The 23,250-nt window shown below is 40.8% G+C and overlaps 1 protein-coding gene across 1 annotated transcript in view; it reads left to right on the forward strand.

The window, feature by feature from the left end:
• banp (BTG3 associated nuclear protein) overlaps positions 1-23,250 on the forward strand; it is a 377,911-nt gene that overhangs the window by 207,968 nt on the left and 146,693 nt on the right. The window contains exon 11 of the mRNA XM_028810115.2: positions 8,179-8,223. Coding sequence (XP_028665948.1) covers positions 8,179-8,223 — 45 coding nt within the window. The remainder of the gene's footprint in view (positions 1-8,178; positions 8,224-23,250) is intronic.

Below are 23,250 nucleotides of genomic sequence, written 5' to 3' on the forward strand. Positions count from 1 at the left end.
TCTTTTCCCAAATTTCTTTGTTCCCTCAAACTCTCTTCCTCTTCCAGGACCTTTCTTCTCTTTCTTTGATATTCCCTTTCTTCCACCCCAGAGAGTCTTATTATGAATGGCCTTGCTACTCCAGTCTGGACATCTTGAATTTGTTATCTTCTTCTCAAGCTTTGTGCATCTCAGATCAAAACTGTTTCAGTTTGCAAACTTGAACTTAAGATGTAAAGCTAGTCAAAACTTGTTTGGACTTGGTCCTTGATGCAACTTCTTCTTCCTACTGTTTCATCTTCGTTTTGCTCTGTGCTCTGATCTGTGAAGTTTGTGACCCAGTCCCCCTGTTGACTCTATATCCATCCCTTTTTTTCTGTTTCAGGGTGGGATTAGTGGAGGGTGTTGTTCTTTTTCTGTTTTTATATATTTTGAAAATAATTTATTGTTGTTTCAGTTTTCATTCTATTAATACAATTCCTATCACAGAAAGCATAAGTGTTTTGGAAGATGACTGGTTAATACTAAAATAAGCATGTATGCAGGACAGGCATAGTTTTAAGCTGTTAGTCTCTTTCATGCAATGTACTGTACTCTATGGTTAGTGTGGAAAAAAGGGGAGGTCTAGATTTGACTTTGGGTTATAAATTAATGTTCAGTACTTCCATTTAAATCTGCAATGTATGACACAAATTGCCAATGGAAGATTAAACAAAAATATTTTTAATGTGTTTGGTCTTTGTGTGTTTAGTGTACCACACAGTAGTACTTGCAGGTCATGTTTGAAATAATAATTTAACTAAAAAGATTACCCTTTCTTGCACTGGGAGAGGGAGCTGTTGAGTTTATTTTGAAACTGTCAAAGGATTTTTGTTAGACTGAATTTCAACATATATTATATTACATATTATATTATAATATTTTAGAAGGAAGAGAACTATTAGTATTAATTGCTTGGTTTATCTGTCATTCAGCATGTTTCCTGATTAATAATTAGGAAGCGCAGTTTTAAAGATGAGCAGCTTTTTCTAATCTCTCCTTAACGCGTTAAACTAGATTCTTTATTTGTTTCTTTTATTTTAAATGTTCTGCATGTGTTATTAATATAATTTTGGAGTATGACTTAAAGATGAAAGCAGACAATGGTTCTACAGTCCTAGTGTAACCCACCCTGTCTAAAAGTTCAATAATACAGTACATTTCTTATATCCTTGTGGCTGATGGAAACTGCAGAATCAAAGGGAGTGAAAGTGAGCTTAATCACTTTTGCTCCTAAGAGTCTGAATCTTTTCATTCTTCCTGTGGGGTAAGTAAGTCCTGTAGGCTGGAATTGGCAGTGCTGTTTTTGAAGTATTTTCAAGACTTCTCAAGGATAATGCCACCTCTTCACTTTGCCAAGGTTCATGTCTTATGCAATTTCCCCTCTACCTGTTCAGGTAAAGTGGAGTTATAAAAAGGCATAGGTACATTAGGACAAATTAATTAAAACAGATAATCAGTCAGTATTTGTTTTAATCCCAGTTTACTCACTATTGATAGCCCCTGTTGACTGAAAAACGACTTTTAACTAGGATTATACAGTGGTGTGAAAAACTATTTGCCCCCTTCCTGATTTCTTATTCTTTTGCATGTTTGTCACACAAAATGTTTCTGATCATCAAACACATTTAACCATTAGTCAAATATAACACAAGTAAACACAAAATGCAGTTTGTAAATGGTGGTTTTTATTATTTAGGGAGAAAAAAAAATCCAAACTACATGGCCCTGTGTGAAAAAGTAATTGCCCCCTGAACCTAATAACTGGTTGGGCCACCCTTAGCAGCAATAACTGCAATCAAGCGTTTGCGATAACTTGCAATGAGTCTTTTACAGCGCTCTGGAGGAATTTTGGCCACTCATCTTTGCAAAATTGTTGTAATTCAGCTTTATTTGAGGGTTTTTCTAGCATGAACCGCCTTTTTAAGGTCATGCCATAGCATCTCAATTGGATTCAGGTCAGGACTTTGACTAGGCCACTCCAAAGTCTTCATTTTGTTTTTCTTCAGCCATTCAGAGGTGGATTTGCTGGTGTGTTTTGGATCATTGTCCTGTTGCAGCACCCAAGATCGCTTCAGCTTGAGTTGACGAACAGATGGCCGGACATTCTCCTTCAGGATTTTTTGGTAGACAGTAGAATTCATGGTTCCATCTATCACAGCAAGCCTTCAGGTCCTGAAGCAGCAAAACAACCCCAGACCATCACACTACCACCACCATATTTTACTGTTGGTATGATGTTCTTTTTCTGAAATGCTGTGTTCCTTTTACGCCATATGTAACGGGACATTTGCCTTCCAAAAAGTTCAACTTTTGTCTCATCAGTCCACAAGGTATTTTCCCAAAAGTCTTGGCAATCATTGAGATGTTTCTTAGCAAAATTGAGACGAGCCCTAATGTTCTTTTTGCTTAACAGTGGTTTGCGTCTTGGAAATCTGCCATGCAGGCCGTTTTTGCCCAGTCTCTTTCTTATGGTGGAGTCGTGAACACTGACCTTAATTGAGGCAAGTGAGGCCTGCAGTTCTTTAGACGTTGTCCTGGGGTCTTTTGTGACCTCTCGGATGAGTCGTCTCTGCGCTCTTGGGGTAATTTTGGTCGGCCGGCCACTCCTGGGAAGGTTCACCACTGTTCCATGTTTTTGCCATTTGTGGATAATGGCTCTCACTGTGGTTCGCTGGAGTCCCAAAGCTTTAGAAATGGCTTTATAACCTTTACCAGACTGATAGATCTCAATTACTTCTGTTCTCATTTGTTCCTGAATTTCTTTGGATCTTGGCATGATGTCTAGCTTTTGAGGTGCTTTTGGTCTACTTCTCTGTGTCAGGCAGCTCCTATTTAAGTGATTTCTTGATTGAAACAGGTGTGGCAGTAATCAGGCCTGGGGGTGGCTACGGAAATTGAACTCAGGTGTGATACACCACAGTTAGGTTATTTTTTAACAAGGGGGCAATTACTTTTTCACACAGGGCCATGTAGGTTTGGATTTTTTTTCTCCCTAAATAATAAAAACCATCATTTAAAAACTGCATTTTGTGTTTACTTGTGTTATATTTGACTAATGGTTAAATGTGTTTGATGATCAGAAACATTTTGTGTGACAAACATGCAAAAGAATAAGAAATCAGGAAGGGGGCAAATAGTTTTTCATACCACTGTAAATGTGGTTGTATGGGTATACCAAAAGCTGTTAGTTTTTTTTCCCCAAAACTGTTGAACATTTTATGGCAGAAAAACTGAAAGCTAAAGAAGGGTCATGTTTATAGTTATGCTTTTGATCGACTTTAATACACACCCATTTTGTGATTCTTGCTTTATCCTAAAATATGTACAGTGTTTAATTTTTAAATTAGTGCTAGTTTCTTGCCAAGCCATTGTGCCGTCTAAAATATAATCTAAAGTGTACTGACTTTTTCACTTTATTTTAAATAAGACGGGCAATGTCATGGGCTTTGACATTAAACCATAAAGCTTTATTTGTAAACAAATGTACCATAGGTGCTTGCTGATGAAGTGTGTATAGGTGATATTCAGTACATAAAGATGTCATTTAAAGAACACCAATTGTGCAGTAAATTTAGAGGTTTACTGGGTCATCATTATCACATGTTCAGAGTACAATGGAATTCTTACTTGCATGTGTTAATCAATGTGCAACAGTTAGCCCTGCTTAGTGAGTAACTATACCTTATGCATGATTTGTGAAAATGTTATTCCTGCTGTGGCGTGAGTCACATTGATAACTCAAATAAAATTGTTAATGTCAGCATACCCAACAGTCTTTGGCTTTGTAATGTAATTTTCAGAAATTGTTAATCATTCTTGGATCATTAACTTTAGGAAAAACAAATTTTAGATGCATTGATGCTGCTTACCAACAAAAAAAATAAATTACAAAGTTTAAGATGCACAACTAAACAAACAAGATTGAATGGTCTGCCCCTTGCATGTCATGTCATGTTACCTACAGAAATTCTCACATGATTTTGTGCTTACAGGGGTATAAAGGAAATGGGGCAGCATATAGGAGTCGGGTGGAGAGGTTTATTTCTTTGTGCAAAGAGAATTGTCTGCATCAGCAAAACCAAGGACTTGGGTATTGATCTCTGCCACACCAAAGAGCCTCTATGTCCAGTCATTATTCAAGGAGTGGATGTAGAGGCAGTCTACTCCTAAAAGTACTTAGGGGTCCACATTAATGACAGGTTGGGCTGGTCTTGGAAAACAAAGGAAATATATTAGTAAGGGCATAGCTGGCTTTTTTCCTTCGAAGACTGTGTGCCTTTAATGTGGGAAGTGACATCCTTCACATCTTCTATAACTCTGATGACCAGTGTGATTTTCTGTGGTGTGCTGGGCTGGTAACATCACTTCAAGAGAGGCCCACCAAATCAACAAGTTAATTGAAAGCTCAATTATAGGACAAACTCAGGATCCCCCTGGAGGGTAGTAGCAGAGAGGAGAATTAAAACAAATCTGAGTGCCATTACAAACAATGCTGCTGTGGCACCCGGATGGGGCTCATGCCCAGCCGGGATGCCCTGGAAGACAGGAGGAGGGCTCATTCCTCCTCCAGACCGCGAGGGGGTGTCCGCCCTGGTTGTATTGGGGGCCACGGGTACAGGGCTTGGAAGCCCAACCCTGTAGGGGCCCGTGGTCACCGCCAGGGGGGCGTCCCCCTGCCTGAAGGACCCTGGACCCCAGTACTTCCGCCACACCAGGAAGTGCTGGGGTGAAGAAGAGAGGGAACACCCGGACGACAGCCGGCATTTCCGCCACACTGGGGCGTGTCCGCGGGATTGCCGGTGTACACCTGGAACACATCCGGGTACAGATAAAAGGGGCCGTCTCCCTTCATTCAAGGCTGGAGTCAGGTGGAAACAGGACAAGGTGTTAGAGAGAGGAGGAGGCGGTCCAAAGAGGCAGAGTGGTTGGCCTGGACTTTGGGGAAGACTGGAGTTTGTGGCACAGTAATTGTAAATAGTATTGTAAATAAACGTGTGTTGGGTGACATGAGTGTGTCTGCCTGTCTGTGTCCGAGCCAGTCTCCACACTGCACATTCTCTCTCTGACACACTTAACACAGTACTTTCAGCCAATGACTTATTAAGCAGAAGTGTGTCAAGAAACACTACTGGGGCTCCTTTATACTAACAGCAATACATCTGCATAATGCCTCATTGTGATTGTGACAGCCAAATCAAAACTTTTCTAGTCCTTCTGATGTGTTGCAGGATAAAGTGTGCATATATATTTATTTATTTACATCTACTTGTGTGCAACGTTCACTACTGGATTTTTTCAGTTTTGTGCAGCATGTTGGTTTTTCAACCCATGCTAAGGGCCATATTCTGGATCTTGTATGTTCCACTGATCTGCAGAATGTCTGTACATCCAGTACTGTTATTGGTATCTCCGATCACAAGCTGATTGAATTTAGTTTCACTTATCCCCTCCCTAAAATAAGTCTAAAATCTAAAATAACCTATTGTAATATCAAGAACATTGATCAGTTATCCTTCTCTATGTCTGTTGGTGCTTCCTGTCTCCATGATGTTTCTGGGTTGTCTTGCACTATGCAGATTTTATCTCTATATAATTCCACATTGTCACAAATTTTGGATCATTATGAACCTATTAAATCCTTGGTTGTTCCTACTACCCGGTCATCTCCATGGTTTACAGCAGAATTGTGTACCATGAAACAAACTGGTCGCCGCTTGGAAAGGCTGTGGAAGAAGACTGGTCTGGCTATTCACACCCTGGCTTACACCGAACATCTGAAGGAATACAGATGTGCCTTATCGGCGTCACATTCAAAGTACTATTCCACTGTTATTGACTTTGGTACTTGTCGCCCTAGATCTCTTTTTAATACAGTTAACAAACTTTGTCAACCTGCTGTTAAACATCCTTATTTCTCTGTTGAGCACTGTAATCTATTTTTGGACCATTTTCACTCAAAAATTATTACCATATATCAAAGTTTCTCTACTAACCATTCCTCATCTCTGCCAACTGATTATACTTTTAAATCTACAGTTTATCTAAATTTAACCCTACTACACCAACTTATATTTCTGAAGTAATATCTAAATTAAATCAATCTTCCAGCCACCTAGATCCTGCCCCTGCTTTACTGATTAAGGCTTGCACTGACAAACTTTCTGCCTCCATTTCTCACTTTATGAACGGTAGTTTCCGTACCTGTGTTGTTCCAAGTGATTTAAAAACTGCTGCTATAACCCCTGTGTTAAAAAAACCTGGCTCAGACCCCCTTACAGCTAAAATTTTATCGCCCAATTTCTAATCTTCCATTTTTGACTAAGATCTTAGAAAAGGTTGTTGCTGCTCAACTCAATGATTATTTAAATTTGCATAACCTGCTTGAGCCTTTTCAATCTGGATTCCGAGCCCTACATAGCACTGAAACTGCTTTACTTAAGGCAGCCAATGACTTACTTATAACCGCAGATTCTGGGATGGCCGCTATTCTAGTTCTTGACTTGAGCGCAGCGTTTCATACAATTAACCATAACATTTTACTGTCCCCTGCGGTGGGTTGGCACCCTGCCCAGGATTGGTTCCCTGCCTTGTGCCCTGTGGTGGCTGGGATTGGCTCCAGCGGACCCCCGTGACCCTGTGTTCGGATTCAGCGGGTTGGAAAATGGATGGATGGATTTTACTGTCCCGACTTTCAGCTATTGGAATCTCTGGTGCTGCTCTTTCTTGGTTCACATCATACCTCAGTGATCGACACTATTATGTCTTCATTAGGGAATACAAATCTACCACTACTTCATTCACACAAGGTATCCCTCAAGGGTCAGTTCTCAGTCCAATCCTCTTCAACATCTATATGCTCCCATTAGGTGAGATTATTCGTCGATATGGTCTGGGCTTCCACTGTTATGCCGATGACATACAACTTTATGTAAGTGTTGATGCAACTGCAACATCTTCACCTGTTGCGCTGACTGACTGCATTCGGGAAATCAACCATTGGATGACAGATAATTTTTTACAACTCAATCCTGATAAAACAGAAATCTTATTAGTTGGTACCAAATCTGTCCTCTCTACCCTTCGTGGGCTAAAAATTGACATTAATGGGATCCTGGTTCAACCCTCAGCATCAGTCTGTAATTTGGGTGTCATCTTTGATCAGCTTCTTACTTTTCAATCACACATTAGCTCAATAGTACAGACAGCCTTTTTTCATCTTCGCAACATTGCTCATTTGCATTCTTTCCTCAGTGTGAAAGATACTGAAACACTCATTCACACTTTCATTACTACCCGTCTGGACTATTGCAATGCTTTGTTTTATGGCCTCCCGACTAAATATATCAATAGATTACAATATGTTCAGAATTCTGCTGCTCATTTACTTACACACACTAAAAAATCTGCACACATCACTCCTGTCCTCCATTTTCTTCTAAGAATCAAATATAAAATTATTCTTCTCACCTTTAAAACCCTTCATGGGTTAGCCCCTCATTATCTGTCGGAGCTGCTGCTTCCTTAGACTCCTGCCCGTGCATTACGATCATCACTGTACCTAAATACAGGTTAGTAACTATGGATAGCAGAGCTTTCAGAGTGATAGCCCCTAAAATTTGGAATTCTCTCCCTCTCAGCCTTCGCGAGGAAGAATCTATTATTAATTTCAAACCTCTGTTAAAAATACATCTTTTTCGTGTATGTAATTTCTACTGTCTTGTTAATTTGTGTATTGAATTGTAAAGTGTCCTTGAATGTATGAAAGGCGCTACATAAATAAAACTTATTATTATTATTATTAGTAAACCAACCATCATGTATTAGTTACTGTGGGAAAAGGTAACAAGGTCTTATGTCTTTTCAGTGGATCTTCATTTTTTTCTTATTTGTAAATGGTTTAAAAGTTAATTCTGAAATACATCACTCCTTCATTTTCAGAAAGACTATTAGTTTACTCAAAAAAGTACCCCCCCTGCTACATGTTTCCATATTTGACTTTAAATGGACTGCAAAAATGGCTAGTACTGAAAATATCCTTTAACTTCATTAAACTGTAGTTGATTTTTAGCATATAATATAGATTGTTATAGTATATATAGCTGCATCCTTTAATTACTGAAATTATATCAACTCCAGTTTTTGTTTTTTTCCTTTTAGGGTAATCTGCAGATCCATCAAGTTCATGTTGGTCAAGATGGTCAGGTAGGGCTTTTTCTTGGTTTGTTCTACTGTAATCCTTGGAGTTTCACTGTAGGGTTGCTGTTATTAATCACAGTGAAAAAGATAAAAAAAAAAAAACAACCTATGTAAAGATTGTGGAAGATGACCTGGACACAGACAGGCAGACACGTTGAAATCACCCCACACACGTTTATTGAACATTATTTACAGTGCACACGAACCCCAATAGTCCCCAAAGTCCAGGCCAACAACAATGCCTTTTCCTTCTCTTCAGGGCGCCTCCTTCCTCTCCTCCCGAGCTCTGTCAACTTCTACCCGACTCCAGCCCTTGAATGGAGGGAGGCGGCCCCTTTTATACACACCCGGATGTGCTCCAGGTGCTTCCCAGCAATCTTCCACCGGCACTCCCCAGTGTGGCGGAAGTGCCGGCTGCGCACCCGGAAGCACTCCGGGTGTCCCCGCCTTTTCTTCCCCCCAGCACTTCCGAGTGTGGCGGAAGTGCTAAGGTCCAGGGCTCCAAAGGCATTGGGGCACCCCCTGGCGGTGACCACGGGCCCCTACAGGGTTGAGCTTCAAAGCTCTGTACCCATGGTTCCCATAGGTACCAGGGCGGTCACCCCCACGTGGTCTGGGGAAGGCGTAAGCCCTCTTCCGGTCCTCTGGGGTGTCCCGGCCGGGTCGCCCCCCCCCAGCCACCTGCGACAAGATATATATATCTATGTGTGTGCGTGTCTATAGACAGATAGATAGATGTGTGTGTGTATATGTGCATATATAGTTATGTGAAGTACCAAAAATGCCTCCTAGGCGAACCTCTCTAAAAAGCACAGATGCTGTCAAATTTCTGAAACAAAGCCCATGTACAAATGGGGAATCTGTTTTATGGTGTAAGCTGTTTTCTTTTCTCATCAACAACAATGGAATATAACTACAGTATTTCTGATGTTTCATTTTGACATTATAGTGCATTTAAAGTGTTTATTTTTATAAGCTGTTTTTAATGTTGGTGACCATGTGGTCATTTTAACTGCCTCTTCCATCATGCAAGTTGACAAGAGCATGTTCACCTGTATGTGTTCACATTAGCTGCAGTGTTGTCACACATTTAATAAAATACAGAGGTGTAGCTTGAGAACAATAATTTCAATTTATAGAGCAGCTGAAGTAACCACAATCTTTTAAAGACCAATTGTGTTGGTCTCATGTAAATCCTTCACTGCATGGTTACAAAACCAACGCTGAAATTACATTTTGCATCGCAAATAATTAAATGAGGTCCTCATAGACCAACTTTGTGATACACAATCTTGCAATAAAGCATGTAATGTAAACGTTCACATATACTGGAGAGTGGTACAAGAGAAAGCTGCAGCATAGCAGTTAAAAGGTGGAAGTTTTATCACAGGAAAGTTAGTTAAAATATTCTTTTCAGTGACTGCTGAGAACATTTTTCCTGGTAAAGCCAATATGTTCAAACACATTTTTCATATCTTATAATGTAACCCACTACACTGGCCTGTCAAAAAACATGACAACATCAAATGTAACTCAATTTAATGACAGTGTAAATTGGAGACTGACATTGAAGGCTGACAATTTTTTGATATACTTTCTGATTGAGTTAATGGTTTGTGATTTAGCTTATTTTAGTGTTTTATCTAATAACACAGATTTAAAACTTACGCATATGGTATTTATCAATTTACGGCCATACAATTTGTTTTAGGTTTACTAAGCTATTTTGACATGATCTTGATATACTCTAATCATGTGTTCTAGAACACATGATTAGATGCTGACACAGAACTATTGTAACAGACAACAATAATATGCAACAGTCCCCCTAATTTGTTCTTTAGTTCTCCCTTGCCAATTACATTTTGGCCCTCTGGGAACCCAAATATACAGTATATATGGACACAAATGTACTGTAAAAAAAAGTGGAATCTGTGGAGGTTAAAACACTTCTGACTGAACTTTGTGTTGCACTGTATCTTCTTTTCAAATACAAAACGAAGTGAGACAAAATAAAGAAAAGAATTCTTCTTCAGCAGCATAAATAATTCCCTTGGTTAAACACCATGTAATTAATAACTCTAGGACAGAATACTCTGTGCTCTCCACAGAGGAGTTCCCTAATGTTAGGGCAACAGCCAGAATTTGATTTTGTGTCATCACCTGCTGGTTATGCTTTGGCTGTCCTAGACATTCACTTCAAAGTACTGTAGGTTAGTTGTGCAGAGCACAGTCATTTTCTTGGACACAGCGAAGAACAAATTTAAACAGATCATTATCACCTTTTTAAGGTTTTAGTTGTTGTGTTATTGGGATAGCTGGGAGTTGAGAGTGTTATATGAGTATGTTATTTTTTCATATATATAAACACACACAGTGCTGGTTTCATCTCATAGGATTTGTCATCCGTAACTCAGGCAAAATCAGACCAGCTTTTTAAATGACAGAATTAAATATATTTGTATTTTAAAACCTTCCACAAATCATTCCTTTCTTAGGAACCTTAAAGTTTTCAACCCAGTGAAATAGTGTGCTGAACTATGCCACCATATTTAACTCCACACAGGTACTAGCCATAACTGAAAGATTCAACAATGCTGATATCCATACTGATAGAATGGTTGCTTCATATCTTTTCTGCTGATAGCAAGTGACAGGTGGATGGCACTGTTAGCCCTCTCCTTACAAACTGTGCAAATATTGGAACATAAGCAAAAAACACAAAACAGACAGCAATTAAAAATAAATAAGTCAACTTTTTTCCCCCTTGGTGGGGCATGTCCAAAGTAAACTGTATAACCTTAAGGGATATTTGCAGTGGAAAAATCAATGTAATTTGCTAAAAATGTAATATCCAAACAATTTGCTATGGATGCTATAGGGATGGCCAGAATTACGTAAAGCACACAAAATCTATAATTCAGACAAAATGTCAAATAAATTTTGGAACGGTGTTTACAAGAAATAATTTGAATATACATTAGTATTTTACAAGTAAGCACTTTTACAAAGAGCGGTTAAACAAACCTCCTATGATGAAAAACAATTTTGGACAGCGTTTTCCCTTGCCCGGACGCGGGTCACCGGGGCCCCCACTCTGGAGCCAGGCCTGGAGGTGGGGCTCGATGGCGAGCACCTGGTGGCTGGGCCTGCACCCATGGGGCTCGGCTGGGCACAGCCCGAAGAGACAACGTGGGTCCCCCTTCCCATGGGCTCACCACCTATGGGAGGGGCCAAGGAGGTCGGGGTGCAGTGTGAGTTGGGTGGTGGCCGAAGGCGGGGACCTTGGCGGTCCGATCCTCGGCTACAGAAGCTGGCTCTTGGGACGTGGAATGTCACCTCTCTGAAGGGGAAGGAGCCTGAGCTAGTGCGCGAAGTTGAGAGGTTCCGGCTAGATATAGTCGGACTCACCTCGACGCACAGCTTGGACTCTGGAACCAATCTCCTTGAGAGGGGCTGGACTCTGTACCACTCTGGAGTTGCCCCCGGTGAGAGGCGCCGAGCGGGTGTGGGTATACTTATTGCCCCCCGACTTGGAGCCTGTACATTGGGGTTTACCCCGGTGGACGAGAGGGTAGCCTCCCTTCGCCTTCGGGTGGGGGGACAGGTCCTAACTGTTGTTTGTGCGTATGCACCGAACAGCAGTTCAGAGTACCCACCCTTTTTGGAGTCCCTGGAGGGGGTGCTAGAGGCATACCTTCTGGGGACTCCCTCGTTCTGCTGGGAGACTTCAATGCTCACGTGGGCAATGACAGTGAGACCTGGAAGGGCGTGATTGGGAGGAATGGCCTCCCCGATCTGAACCCGAGCGGTGTTTTGTTATTGGACTTCTGTGCTCGTCACAGATTGTCCATAACGAACACCATGTTCAAGCATAGGGGTGTTTCATATGTGCACTTGGCACCAGGACACCCTAGGCCTCAGTTCGATGATCGACTTTGTGGTCGTGTCGTCGGACTTGCGGCCACATGTCTTGGACACTCGGGTGAAGAGAGGGGCGGAGCTGTCAACTGATCACCACCTGGTGGTGAGTTGGCTTCGATGGTGGGGGAGGATGCCGGTCAGGCGTGGTAGGCCCAAACGTGTTATGAGGGTCTGCTGGGAACGTCTGGCAGAGCCCCCTGTCAGAAGTATCTTCAATTCCCACCTCCGGCAGAACTTCGACCACATCCCGAGGGAGGTGGGGGACATTGAGTCCGAATGGGCCATGCTCCGTGCCTCTATTGTTGAGGCAGCTGACCGGAGCTGTGACCGTAAGGTGGTCGGTGCCTGTCGTGGCGGCAATCCCCCGAACCCGTTGGTGGACACCGGGTGGGTGAAGGATGCCGTCAAGCTGAAGAAGGAGTCCTACAGGACCCTTTTGTCCTGTGGGACCCTGGAGGCAGCTGATAGGTACCGGCAGGCCAAGCGGAATGAGGCTTTGATGGTTGCTGAGGCAAAAACTCGGGCGTGGGAGGAGTTTGGGGAGGCCATGGAGAAACGACTTTCGGACGGGCTTTGAGGAGATTCTGGTCCACCATCCGGCGTCTCAGGAAGGGGAAGCAGTGCAGTGTCAACACTGTATATGGTGGGGATGGTGCGCTGCTGACCTCGACTCGGGACGTTGTGGGTCGGTGGGGGGAGTACTTCGAAGACCTCCTCAATCCCATTAACATGCCTTCCAATGAGGAAGCAGAAGCCTGGGGACTCAGAGGTGGGCTCCCCCATCTCTGGGACTGAGGTCACCGAGGTGGTCAAAAAACTCCTTGGTGGCAGGGCCCCGGGGGTGGATGAGAGTACGCCCGGAATTCCTAAAGGCTCTGGATGTTGTAGGCTGTCTTGGTTGACACGTCTCTACAACAACGCATGGACATCAGGGACAGTGCCTTTGGATTGGCAGACCGGGGGTGGTGGTCCCCCTCTTTAAGAAGGGGGATCGGAGGTGTGTTCCAACTACAGAGGGATCACACTCCGTCAGCCTCCCTGGAAAAGTCTATTCAGGGGTCCTGGAGAGGGAGGGTCCATCGATAGTCGAGCCTCGGATTCAGGAGGGAAACAGTGTGGTTTTCGTCCTGGTTCGCGGAACAGTGGACCAGCTCTATACCCTTAGCAGGGTCCTGGAGGGTGCATGGGAGTTTGCCCAACCAGTCTACATGTGTTTTGTGGACTTGGAAAAGGCATTCAACCGTGTCCCTCGGGGAATCCTGTGGGGGGTACTCCGAGAGTATGGGGGAACCGGCCCCCTGATAAGGGCTGTTCCGGTCCCTGTACGATCGGTGCCAGAGCTTGGTCCGCATTGCCGGCAGTAAGTCAAACCCATTTCCAGTGAGAGTTGGACTCCGCCAGGGCTGCCCTTTGTCACCGATTCTGTTCATAACTTTTATGGACAGAATTTCTAGGCGCAGCCAGGATGTTGAGGGGGTCCGGTTTGGTGGACTCAGGATTGGGTCACTGCTTTTTGCAGATGATGTTGTCCTGTTTGCTTCATCAGGCCGTGATCTTCAGCTCTCTCTGGATCGGTTCGCAGTCCGAGTGTGAAGCGGCTGGGATGAGAATCAGCACCTCCAAATCCGAGACCCATGGTCCTCAGCCGGAAAAGGGTGGAGTGCCCTCTCAGGGTTGGTAGCGAGATCCTGCCCCAAGTGGAGGAGTTCAAGTATCTCGGGGTCTTGTTCACGAGTGAGGGAAGAATGGAGTGTGAGATCGACAGGCGGATCGGTGCAGCATCCGCAGTAATGCGGGCGCTGCATCGGTCTGTCGTAGTGAAAAAGGAGCTGAGCCGCAAGGCGAAGCTCTCAATTTACCAGTCGATCTATGTTCCTACCCTTACCTATGGTCATGAGCTATGGGTAGTGACCAAAAGAACGAGATCGCGAATACAAGCGGCTGAAATGAGTTTCCTCCGCAGGGTGTCTGGGCTTTCCCTTAAAGATAGGGTGAGAAGCTCAGTCATCCGGGAGGGGCTCAGAGTAGAGCCGCTGCTCCTCCGCATCGAGAGGAGTCAGGTGAGGTGGCTCAGGCATCTGATTAGGATGCCTCCTGGACTCCTCCCTGGTGAGGTGTTCCGGGGCACGTCTAACCGGGAGAAGGCCCCGGGGAAGACCCAGGACACGCTGGAGGGACTATGTCTCTCGGCTGGCCTGGGAACGCCTTGGGATTCCCCTGGAAGAGCTAGAAGAAGTGGGCCGGGGAGAGGGAAGTCTGGGCATCTCTGCTCAAGCTGCTGCCCCCGTGACCCGACCTTGGATAAGCGGGAGACAATGGATGGATGGATGGCACTTTTACATTTTTTTCCCTTGCAAATATGTCTTCTATGTGTCTAGGATATTGTTAATATTTTTAATCAAGTTTAAAAAAATCCAGTGTCACAAAGCACATTGCAGTGAGAAAATTAGAATATACAAGAATTTTAAGTCTGAAATTTAAATATACATATTTTTAGCAGAAAATACAGGCTAAATATCCCTGACCCTTTTCAAAACACCAATCATTGTGAGAGATTTTACAAAATAGTGTTCTTTGTAAAATGCAGACGTTATAGAAACTCAAAAGAAAAAAATATGTTCTTAGTATTGTTTTTATTTTAGTAGTTATATCCAAAAGGTGGCAGCAACATCACAACTTAAAGTATGTATTGTTTAATATGGACCGTGTTGTTTTTTAATATAATTTTAAGTTGCAAAATACATATAGCTATTTCTGTTTACTGTGTCCTAATTGCTAATCGTAATATATATTCTACTTCTATTCAGTAGGTTTTGCAGATTACGGTTTTTAAAAAAATGAAATTATAGTTAAAAGTGACAACCTTTACGTGTCACTTCAAAGTTATCATGTTCTGAAATAAATGAAATGTACTCTCAAAGTCTTGATGTAAAACACTAGTCTGGACTGCTTTAAAATATTCCAGCCATGTCTGATTATTTAAAGTGAGCATGCTGCCAAGAAATACAACCTGATGTTTTGTGGGTCATGTGGGGAGACTGTAACACGCAACTAGGTAGCATTTTTGACTATTACAAGTCCACAAGACACAGGAGATCATCATTATTTTAATCACTGTCTGTTCTTTTTCTCTGCAAACCTTTTATATACTCCTTTTATCTTATGCAGTCTAGCTGAATCAGAACTTACATCAAAATAGAAACGTGTTAAGATTTTGATGTAAACCAGTCCTATTTGATTGGCAAAATCTACACTAGTCATAAGACAGTTTAAAAAGATTGCCTGTTCATGCAGAGTAAAGAATAACCCTGGTTTGCATTAAGCATATTTTCAGGCAAAGCAGCTTTAATATCTGAAATCTGTTTGTTTTAATTCTGTGCATAATTCTGCTTGCAGTTATCTTATACTGTCTTATATGTGGCTCAGCACAAATTAAAGTCATATGACTTGTAAACAGATACATTTTCTTCTGTGTTTAAGTTATGCTTACATACAGTATACTGTGGTACAAATTATTGCAAACCACAGAGGGAACAGAAAAAACATCTAACTGCTTGATTAATGTGCTAAAAGATATTTAAATGCTCACCTAGTATATACTGTATATCATCCACTGTTGAGCCTTTTAAAACCTTCTATGAATCACAACTGGATACATTTCTTATCCATCTAGCTATGTTCTTGTTTCCTAGCTTAAGTACGTTTTTGTAGCTGCATGTCTCATTTACACTTACAAGTCCATGCAAGCCTAATTTTATTATATTGCACAAAGTCAGTCTATTATTAAAAAAAAAAAACACCATTAATTTTGTTTGGCTTTTAGCACTCTGGCTACCTTTTAAGTCTTAAATTATCTGGAACTTTTTTTATATTGACTGTGAATTTGTTTTAATAAATCCATCCTGAACGTTACTGGTCCATTCTTAATAAAGCAGTCTCTAAAGCTAAGGACTCATGAAAAATTTGTTGCATACACAAATCATTTTGTTTACTGATTCATACAAGCTTTTTTGGTGTCAAAGTCACTGTTATTGAACATTCAACCTGTAAGAGAATTTGTCTATAATTATTCTCAATGATTTCTCTGTTATTTTTAAGTCTTTTACAGATGAGGCTAATATTTATTATAATAATAATATTTACAGTGATAGGCTGTTGGTAAAGCTAAATGAAAAAAGCAGGATTAAAAATACTTTTTGAGGTTATGTTTCACCTTATTCTAATTTAGTAATTCATAAGGATGAGAGACATTAAATGGATGAGAATGGCCCCTACAGGTCTGCATGTACAGGTCTGGTGTTTTTCATTGTACATGTAAAAAACTGCATTAGTGGTCAAGCACACCACTTGAATAAACAACCATGTAAAGCTATGCACATTTAGAATCAACATAAAACTATCTGTGTCCACTTTCTCATAAAAATCTTAAACGAACCTTAAGGCTCATATTAATCCTATCCAGTCTATCACTCACCTCCCCAGCAATGGAACAGGTGAGTGCAGTATATGGCTATTGCTACTGATAATATTGGCATCCATTGTATAGAACATTAATGTTAACCATCAGTGTTAATGTTGAATTAAAGAATATCTATGAATCTCCAAGTCCTTCCTAAAAAGGCTAAAAATTAATACGCGAAACGCAACAGATCTGAAATATGTTTGATACTCACTGGGTAAAATCTGAGCTAAATAAACATTAGCATTTCAGTGAGATTTTTCTTAACATGTTACTATGTTTTTCTTGTAAAAAAATTCAAAATGAAATAGTACATTTTAATTTTGTATATGCAAAAAAATATTACTGTTGAACAGGTCATTGACCCATTAAAACACAATATTTACTATTTACTCTAATGATGCTAAAATATTGCCAAGACACAATTTGATGACCAAATAAGATGCGGCTTTTAACTGTACCACTTGTTACCCTTGTTTAATGTATCTACAATTTCCCTGCGTGAAGAAATATTTTCTAACCTTTGTGTGATATATACTTTTATTTGTCCTTCCATCTTGGCCATTGTGTTGTTGTGGGAGAATGAATTTTAAAGTAACAATTGGCATCTACCCTTCCTATTGCCTTCATAGTTTATGTCATGTAATGTGCTACATAAAAGAGATTGATTGATCCTTTCCAGATAGTGTGCCTTGGAAATGGTGCCAGCATTAACATGTAAGTGGTCCCACTTGATAACAGACCGTATTTCTTTAAGGTGCATGTTCACGTTATAGTCGTTCATGGATTTTATATCACTGTGTTTGTATTGAGCACACTGACCATTCGTTTTGTTTTTGAAAAGAAAGAGTTTCATTGTTGACAACATAGTCTGTTAAATTTTAACACTACAGGCTACAGTCCTTATCTACTGTACATAGAAATGTTGCTTAATATAATGTGTTGTAATATGGTATTTAGGACATGGTCCATATTTTATGCTCCTAAAAATATTAGCGCTGGGGAGAAGAATGCCATTTTATGGAAGAAATGATAGACAATGTGGATTCCTGACAAGGGCAGTAAAGACTGACATTTTTATAATTGATTAATAGTTTATCATTTAGTGGAAGGCAGAAAGGATTTGGTGTATGCAGCGAGAAAGAAGATAATGTGTCCTGTAAAACAAAATTGCAGTACCACATTAAAATCTTTAAAATTAAATGAAACTAGCCAAGTGGGTGTTTTAGGATATTGTTTTTAAGATGTTAGTGGTTGTTATAGTAACCTTTACTAGGCATTTGTTGATGTTTTACTTCTCAAATGGAGACACTTCTCACTAAGGGATTTAGTTAATGCAATTGTATCTATTAATAGTAATGCAATTGTCTTAATTTTAACAATGTTTAGTCCTAATGTTTCAGAGTACTCAGATTCATTTGAGTAAAAGGTAAGATTGTATATTGTATCTAAATCATTTATACATTATCTGCAAGAAAAATGTAAAATGTTTTTAATTTTGTTTTCAAATTTTTGCCTTGTTTCATTTATCAAGGAATACAATATTAAGTGTTTTCTCATTGAGAAGTTATAATTTTTTAAATTATAACAGAGTTGCTTTTTATGTAGTGTTTATGCTAAAGCAAGCCTCTGTTTGAAATGTAAATAAGATTTATACTGGACCCTGTACACATGATAAAACTACTACTGCTACTACTACTACTGCTATCACTATTGCAGAGAAAATGCAGAGTAGGGACCCAGAGCAATACCTCACTAAGTTTATATTTTACATTTAATGGTTAAACTAGCATTTCAATAAACCAAAGTTAATCTGTTTTGGTTTGTCTGAAAGTATCAATTACAATGATTTTTTTTCTGTGGAAATGTGGTTGTTTTGAGTGATAGCTCATACTTTATGTAGGCACAATAGAGCTTATTCCACAGTACAGTATGGTCCAGATACAGTAGGTCCCTATATAAGAATAAATGTAGGCTGCAGGTACCACACTGGTATACACATTTGCAGATTTGTTCACAGATCAAGAGTGGCTCCTTCTTTGTCTGTGAATAGTTTTACATTTTTTGAATTTTTCCTCCTTTTATAGAAACCTAAATAGACTGGAAAAACCTCTTCTGAGGCAGCAAAATGATTCAGTAAGGAATCAAAATTTTACTTCCTGCAGTCAGATTTTAATGTAGAATAAAGCAATTAAAAACCATCCATCCATTCATTGTGGTTATACATGAGTATGCACAGATGAGAGGCCTGATTTACTAGTCTTTCTATAGGAAACATATTATTATACTTTTTTTGTTTACAGTTAAATTATTAGATTCAAGTTTAAATCTTATATTTTTTATGTAATAAATTAAGTATGCAAAACTATGAATTTTCAGCACGCTTGCATCAGGTTTGAATGTTTGGTTTTTTCTGGTAAAATTTTCTTGGCAGAGAATCGAAAATTAGATTTAATGGGGGGTACTGGGTCTCATGATTTTCTGGGAGTTGGTTTACATGTAACATTTTTGTAGTTTTAGTTGAGCATTTCTTAATTCATTATAAATAAAATCAGGATTTACCCATTTCTGTAGCGTATTTTCTCATCAAAAAAGATAAAAAAAAAAATATATATATATGCTGTGACAGATAGAGGCTTTGTCCACCTCTTGAACCCTCAGGTACCACTCTGAACATGAGGTAAAAGTACAACAATATTTATTTTGTTGTCACGTGCACAAAGCACTCTCCACACCACACTCATATAAAATAACCAACTCTCTTCTCTAACCAACCAATCCTCCCTCGCCCAGACACTTTGGCCACCCTACCTCCCCAGCTCAGCTCAGTGTTCTGGGGCTTCCCACAATCCTTTATAGCCCCCTGACCCGGGAAGTGGTTCCTGGCCAAACCCACAAGTCCGTTTTCCTTCCGGGTCAGGGCAAACAGTCCTCTTCTTCACCCCAGGAGCACGTCGCTTCCTCCAGTCACATGACTGTGACGCACTCCCGGGTTATAGGGCACACAAGAGACCACTAGCCCCCCTACAGCGACTCCCGGTGGTCCCCAAGGTATCCAGCAGGGCTGTGTATAGAAACTACAAAGTCCATGAGGCCCTGCTGGAACTCGGGGCACCATCATGCTGTCCGGAGGGCTCCTCCTAGCGGCCTGGGGGTGGCGACCGGAGTCCATAGCCGGTCGTCCATCACAGTCATCCGATTCACCGGTTACTTTCCGGAGGCAGGCCTCTGCAAAATAGGAATGATACATCCCCTGCCCTTCGGGCGTTGCCCCGGCACATACCTCCCGATTTGTCCGCAGTGTCCCTAGTCCAATTAGGGCTTTCGGCGCGGCCGATTGCTGACAGCGTTCTTGCTGTTGTACCCTTCGGGCTTGTTCAGCCTTTATCGGCTCCCGGTCCACCTCACACCCAGTCAGGTAAGCCCAGGTCAGCTCGGCGTCGGTCGCGGTCTTCATCCAGTCGGTGTGTATCTTCTTTTTTCCAGATTTTTCCCCCATAGTCTGCTTTAAATAACGGCTCGCAGCTGTAGCGCTCTTGGTCGCAGGTGGGATATTCACCTCCGCGGGTTTCAAGAGGGACCTTCTTAGGGTTCTGTCCACAGTAAAATTTATTTAAATCCAGGTCCTCTGCCAAACCCGACGGCCAGAGAATCCTGCCGACTACGCCAACTGTGACAGATAGAGGCTTTGTCCACCTCTTGAACCCTCAGGTACCACTCTGAACACGAGGTAAAAGTACAACAATATTTTATTTTGTTGTCACGTGCACAAAGCACTCTCCACACCACACTCATATAAATAACCAACTCTCTCTCTAAACCAACCAATCCTCCTCGCCCAGACACTTTGCCACCCTACCTCCCAGCTCAGCTCAGTGTTCTGGGCTTCCACAATCCTTTTATAGCCCCTGACCCGGAAGTGGTTCCTGGCCAAACCCACAAGTCCGTTTTCCTTCCGGGTCAGGGCAGACAGTCCTCTTCTTCACCCCGGGAGCACGTCGCTTCCTCCAGTCACGTGACTGTGACGCACTCCCGGGTTATAGGGCACACAAGAGCCCACTAGCCCCCCTACAGCGACTCCCGGTGGTCCCCAAGGTATCCAGCAGGGCTGTGTATAGAAACTACAAAGTCCATGAGGCCCTGCTGGAACTCGGGGCACCATCATGCTGTCCGGAGGGCTCCTCCTAGCGGCCTGGGGGTGGCAACCGGAGTCCATAGCCGGTCGTCCATCACAATGCCTAATTCACAAATATTATCTTCAATTAAAATGATGAACAAAGGACCTCAAAAGCAGTGATAATATATTAAAAGGGGTTCATGAGCTATTCCAAATTATTTCTGGTAGAAGCTCATCATTCACTGATGGCATGGTGTTATTTAAAGTTTGCCTCAATACCTGCTGTTTAACTATACAAAGAGAAGGATGTGATAATAGGATGATATGAGAGAGTGATATTGTTGGTATACTTGAATTTTGATGTGCAGTAGTGTATATATAAATGTACTGTGTTCTTGTTGACTGCTGTCAAGAAACAGGTCTAATTACTTCGTATTTTATGTATACTTGGAAGTTTTTGCTTTTTCAATAAATTTACTTAACCTATATGGTGCCTGTGCAATAAATTATTGTATTTTTCCTATGTGGTATGTTCAAAAAATTTACTTTCATTTTATTTTACAATGTTTCAGATCCCATTTTCTTGGCATCCAACTTCGGAAAAGGGCACATTTACAGTAAAGCTGTTTGGCAAATGATTTTATGTGGTTTGTCACCTGATTTAGAATTATACAAATAAGTTCAATTTTGTGAATGTGGATGGAGGGCACAGGGCAGTCATCTGCTGACCAGTAGAACTTACTCCACTTAGCCTGAGTCAGGACTGGAAACAACTGTTCCCGCTAATATATATATATACTTTTTCCTACCTACCTCACAGTGGAGCACAATTTAGAAAACATGCTCATTTAACAAGTTGTTAATATCTTTTTTCAGGGTTGTCCAGGGTTCCACCCCTCATTCACTTTACGATGGAGTAGCAAGAGAAAAGGGAGTCTGCCAAATGAAAGAGTGTTCAGTCACGGGCATTTTTACCCTTACTAAAGCCATGTGGTCTCGTTTGATCTAGCGCCTTTTTTGAATTTCTTGCTTGTGTTTTGGACTTTGTCTTTTCTCTGTTGCTTTTGATATGTTGTCTGCATATAACCTTTCTGCTAATGTTGTCAACCTTCAATTTTTTAATCAATATATTGGGGATTGCAGAGTGGTTAGTAGCGGTTAGCATTGTAGCCTCTTCACTTTTGGAGCCTGGGTTCAAATTTTAGCCCAGTAAATGTTAATATGGAGTGTTCACATGTTCTGTATGTCTATGTGAGTACTGCTCTGGATACTCTTGCAGTCCTCTATGCATTTACAGTAAATTTTCCCTCTATTAGGGAGTGTGTCCTGAAAGGAACATCATTCTGTCCACATGTGGTCTCCAACATGGTTAAGAATGGATATATGATTTAGTGATAACTATTTTAAATTTTATTTAAAATCATATTATGTGTATTTATGATTTTATATGCTATTTACATTTACTATGACATTGTACATATGAAAAAATATAAGGAATAAACATGAACAGTCATTAAATAAACAAATAAATAATTTTATAAAGCATAATAAAAGTAAGTTAACATAATTCTTTATACACCTAAAGGGTTTCTGCCTTGAGCCCAAACCTATGGTGCCTTGTTCTAGCTCTTGGTGCCCCTTTACAGGATAAATCAGATTCAGGAGATGGGTACAAGACCTATACATCCTAATTATGTCTTCTTCTTATCCATTTATAAGTAATTCCCTACATTTTTCTCTTCATTTTTATTTCATATTGTTTCCCAGTCATTTTACAGAGTGTTTGGACTGAACTCACATTTCATAATGTTTGAATACAGGATAACATTCATGCTAGCTCAGTTCACTTCAGGGTCATGTGAAGGTTATCTAAGCATCATAATGTGCAAGGCAGCAGATATCCTTGCATTGTGTAACACTAACAAGCACCCATGCTTACACAGCAGTCGTAATCTGCACATCTTGGGGATGTGGGAGGAAAGCCAGTGTAATAGGAACGAAACCCTTGCAGATATAGAGAGAATGTACAAATTCCACAAAGAGTATTGGAGCAAATTATTCAAACCTAGGATGCCAAATTCATGAAGCAGGAGCACTAATAACTGTGCCACCATGCTTCCCCTACATGAATATAACATGGAGAAAAGCTTCTATTAAATTTCAGTTCGAGCAATTCAGCATTATGTGTGCATTAAGCAAAATATTGTTGTTTTTATAATATTTTAAGAGTAATTATTGTTTATTTACCTGGCACCTTCACCCAAGACTTGTTAGGTATCAGGATACATATATATTTTTTGAATGTAACATGTTCACATGCATTTTTATAAGTGTACTTACTAAGCATCATACAGTATTTCAGAGGCCATCAAATGTGTAATTTTTAAAATCTAGTCCCTAAAATACTGTTTCTCCCTATATGATTTGGATTCCCGGAAAAAATGTTTGGGATAGAATTGCCCATTCTGATTACAATTCGTGCAATTTAATTATTGACATTATTAATGCACAGCCCTCTGACTCTTTCTGAATT

Source organism: Erpetoichthys calabaricus, chromosome 9 (genome assembly GCF_900747795.2).
Source record: "Erpetoichthys calabaricus chromosome 9, fErpCal1.3, whole genome shotgun sequence".
NCBI classification, from domain to species: Eukaryota; Metazoa; Chordata; class Cladistia; order Polypteriformes; family Polypteridae; genus Erpetoichthys; species Erpetoichthys calabaricus.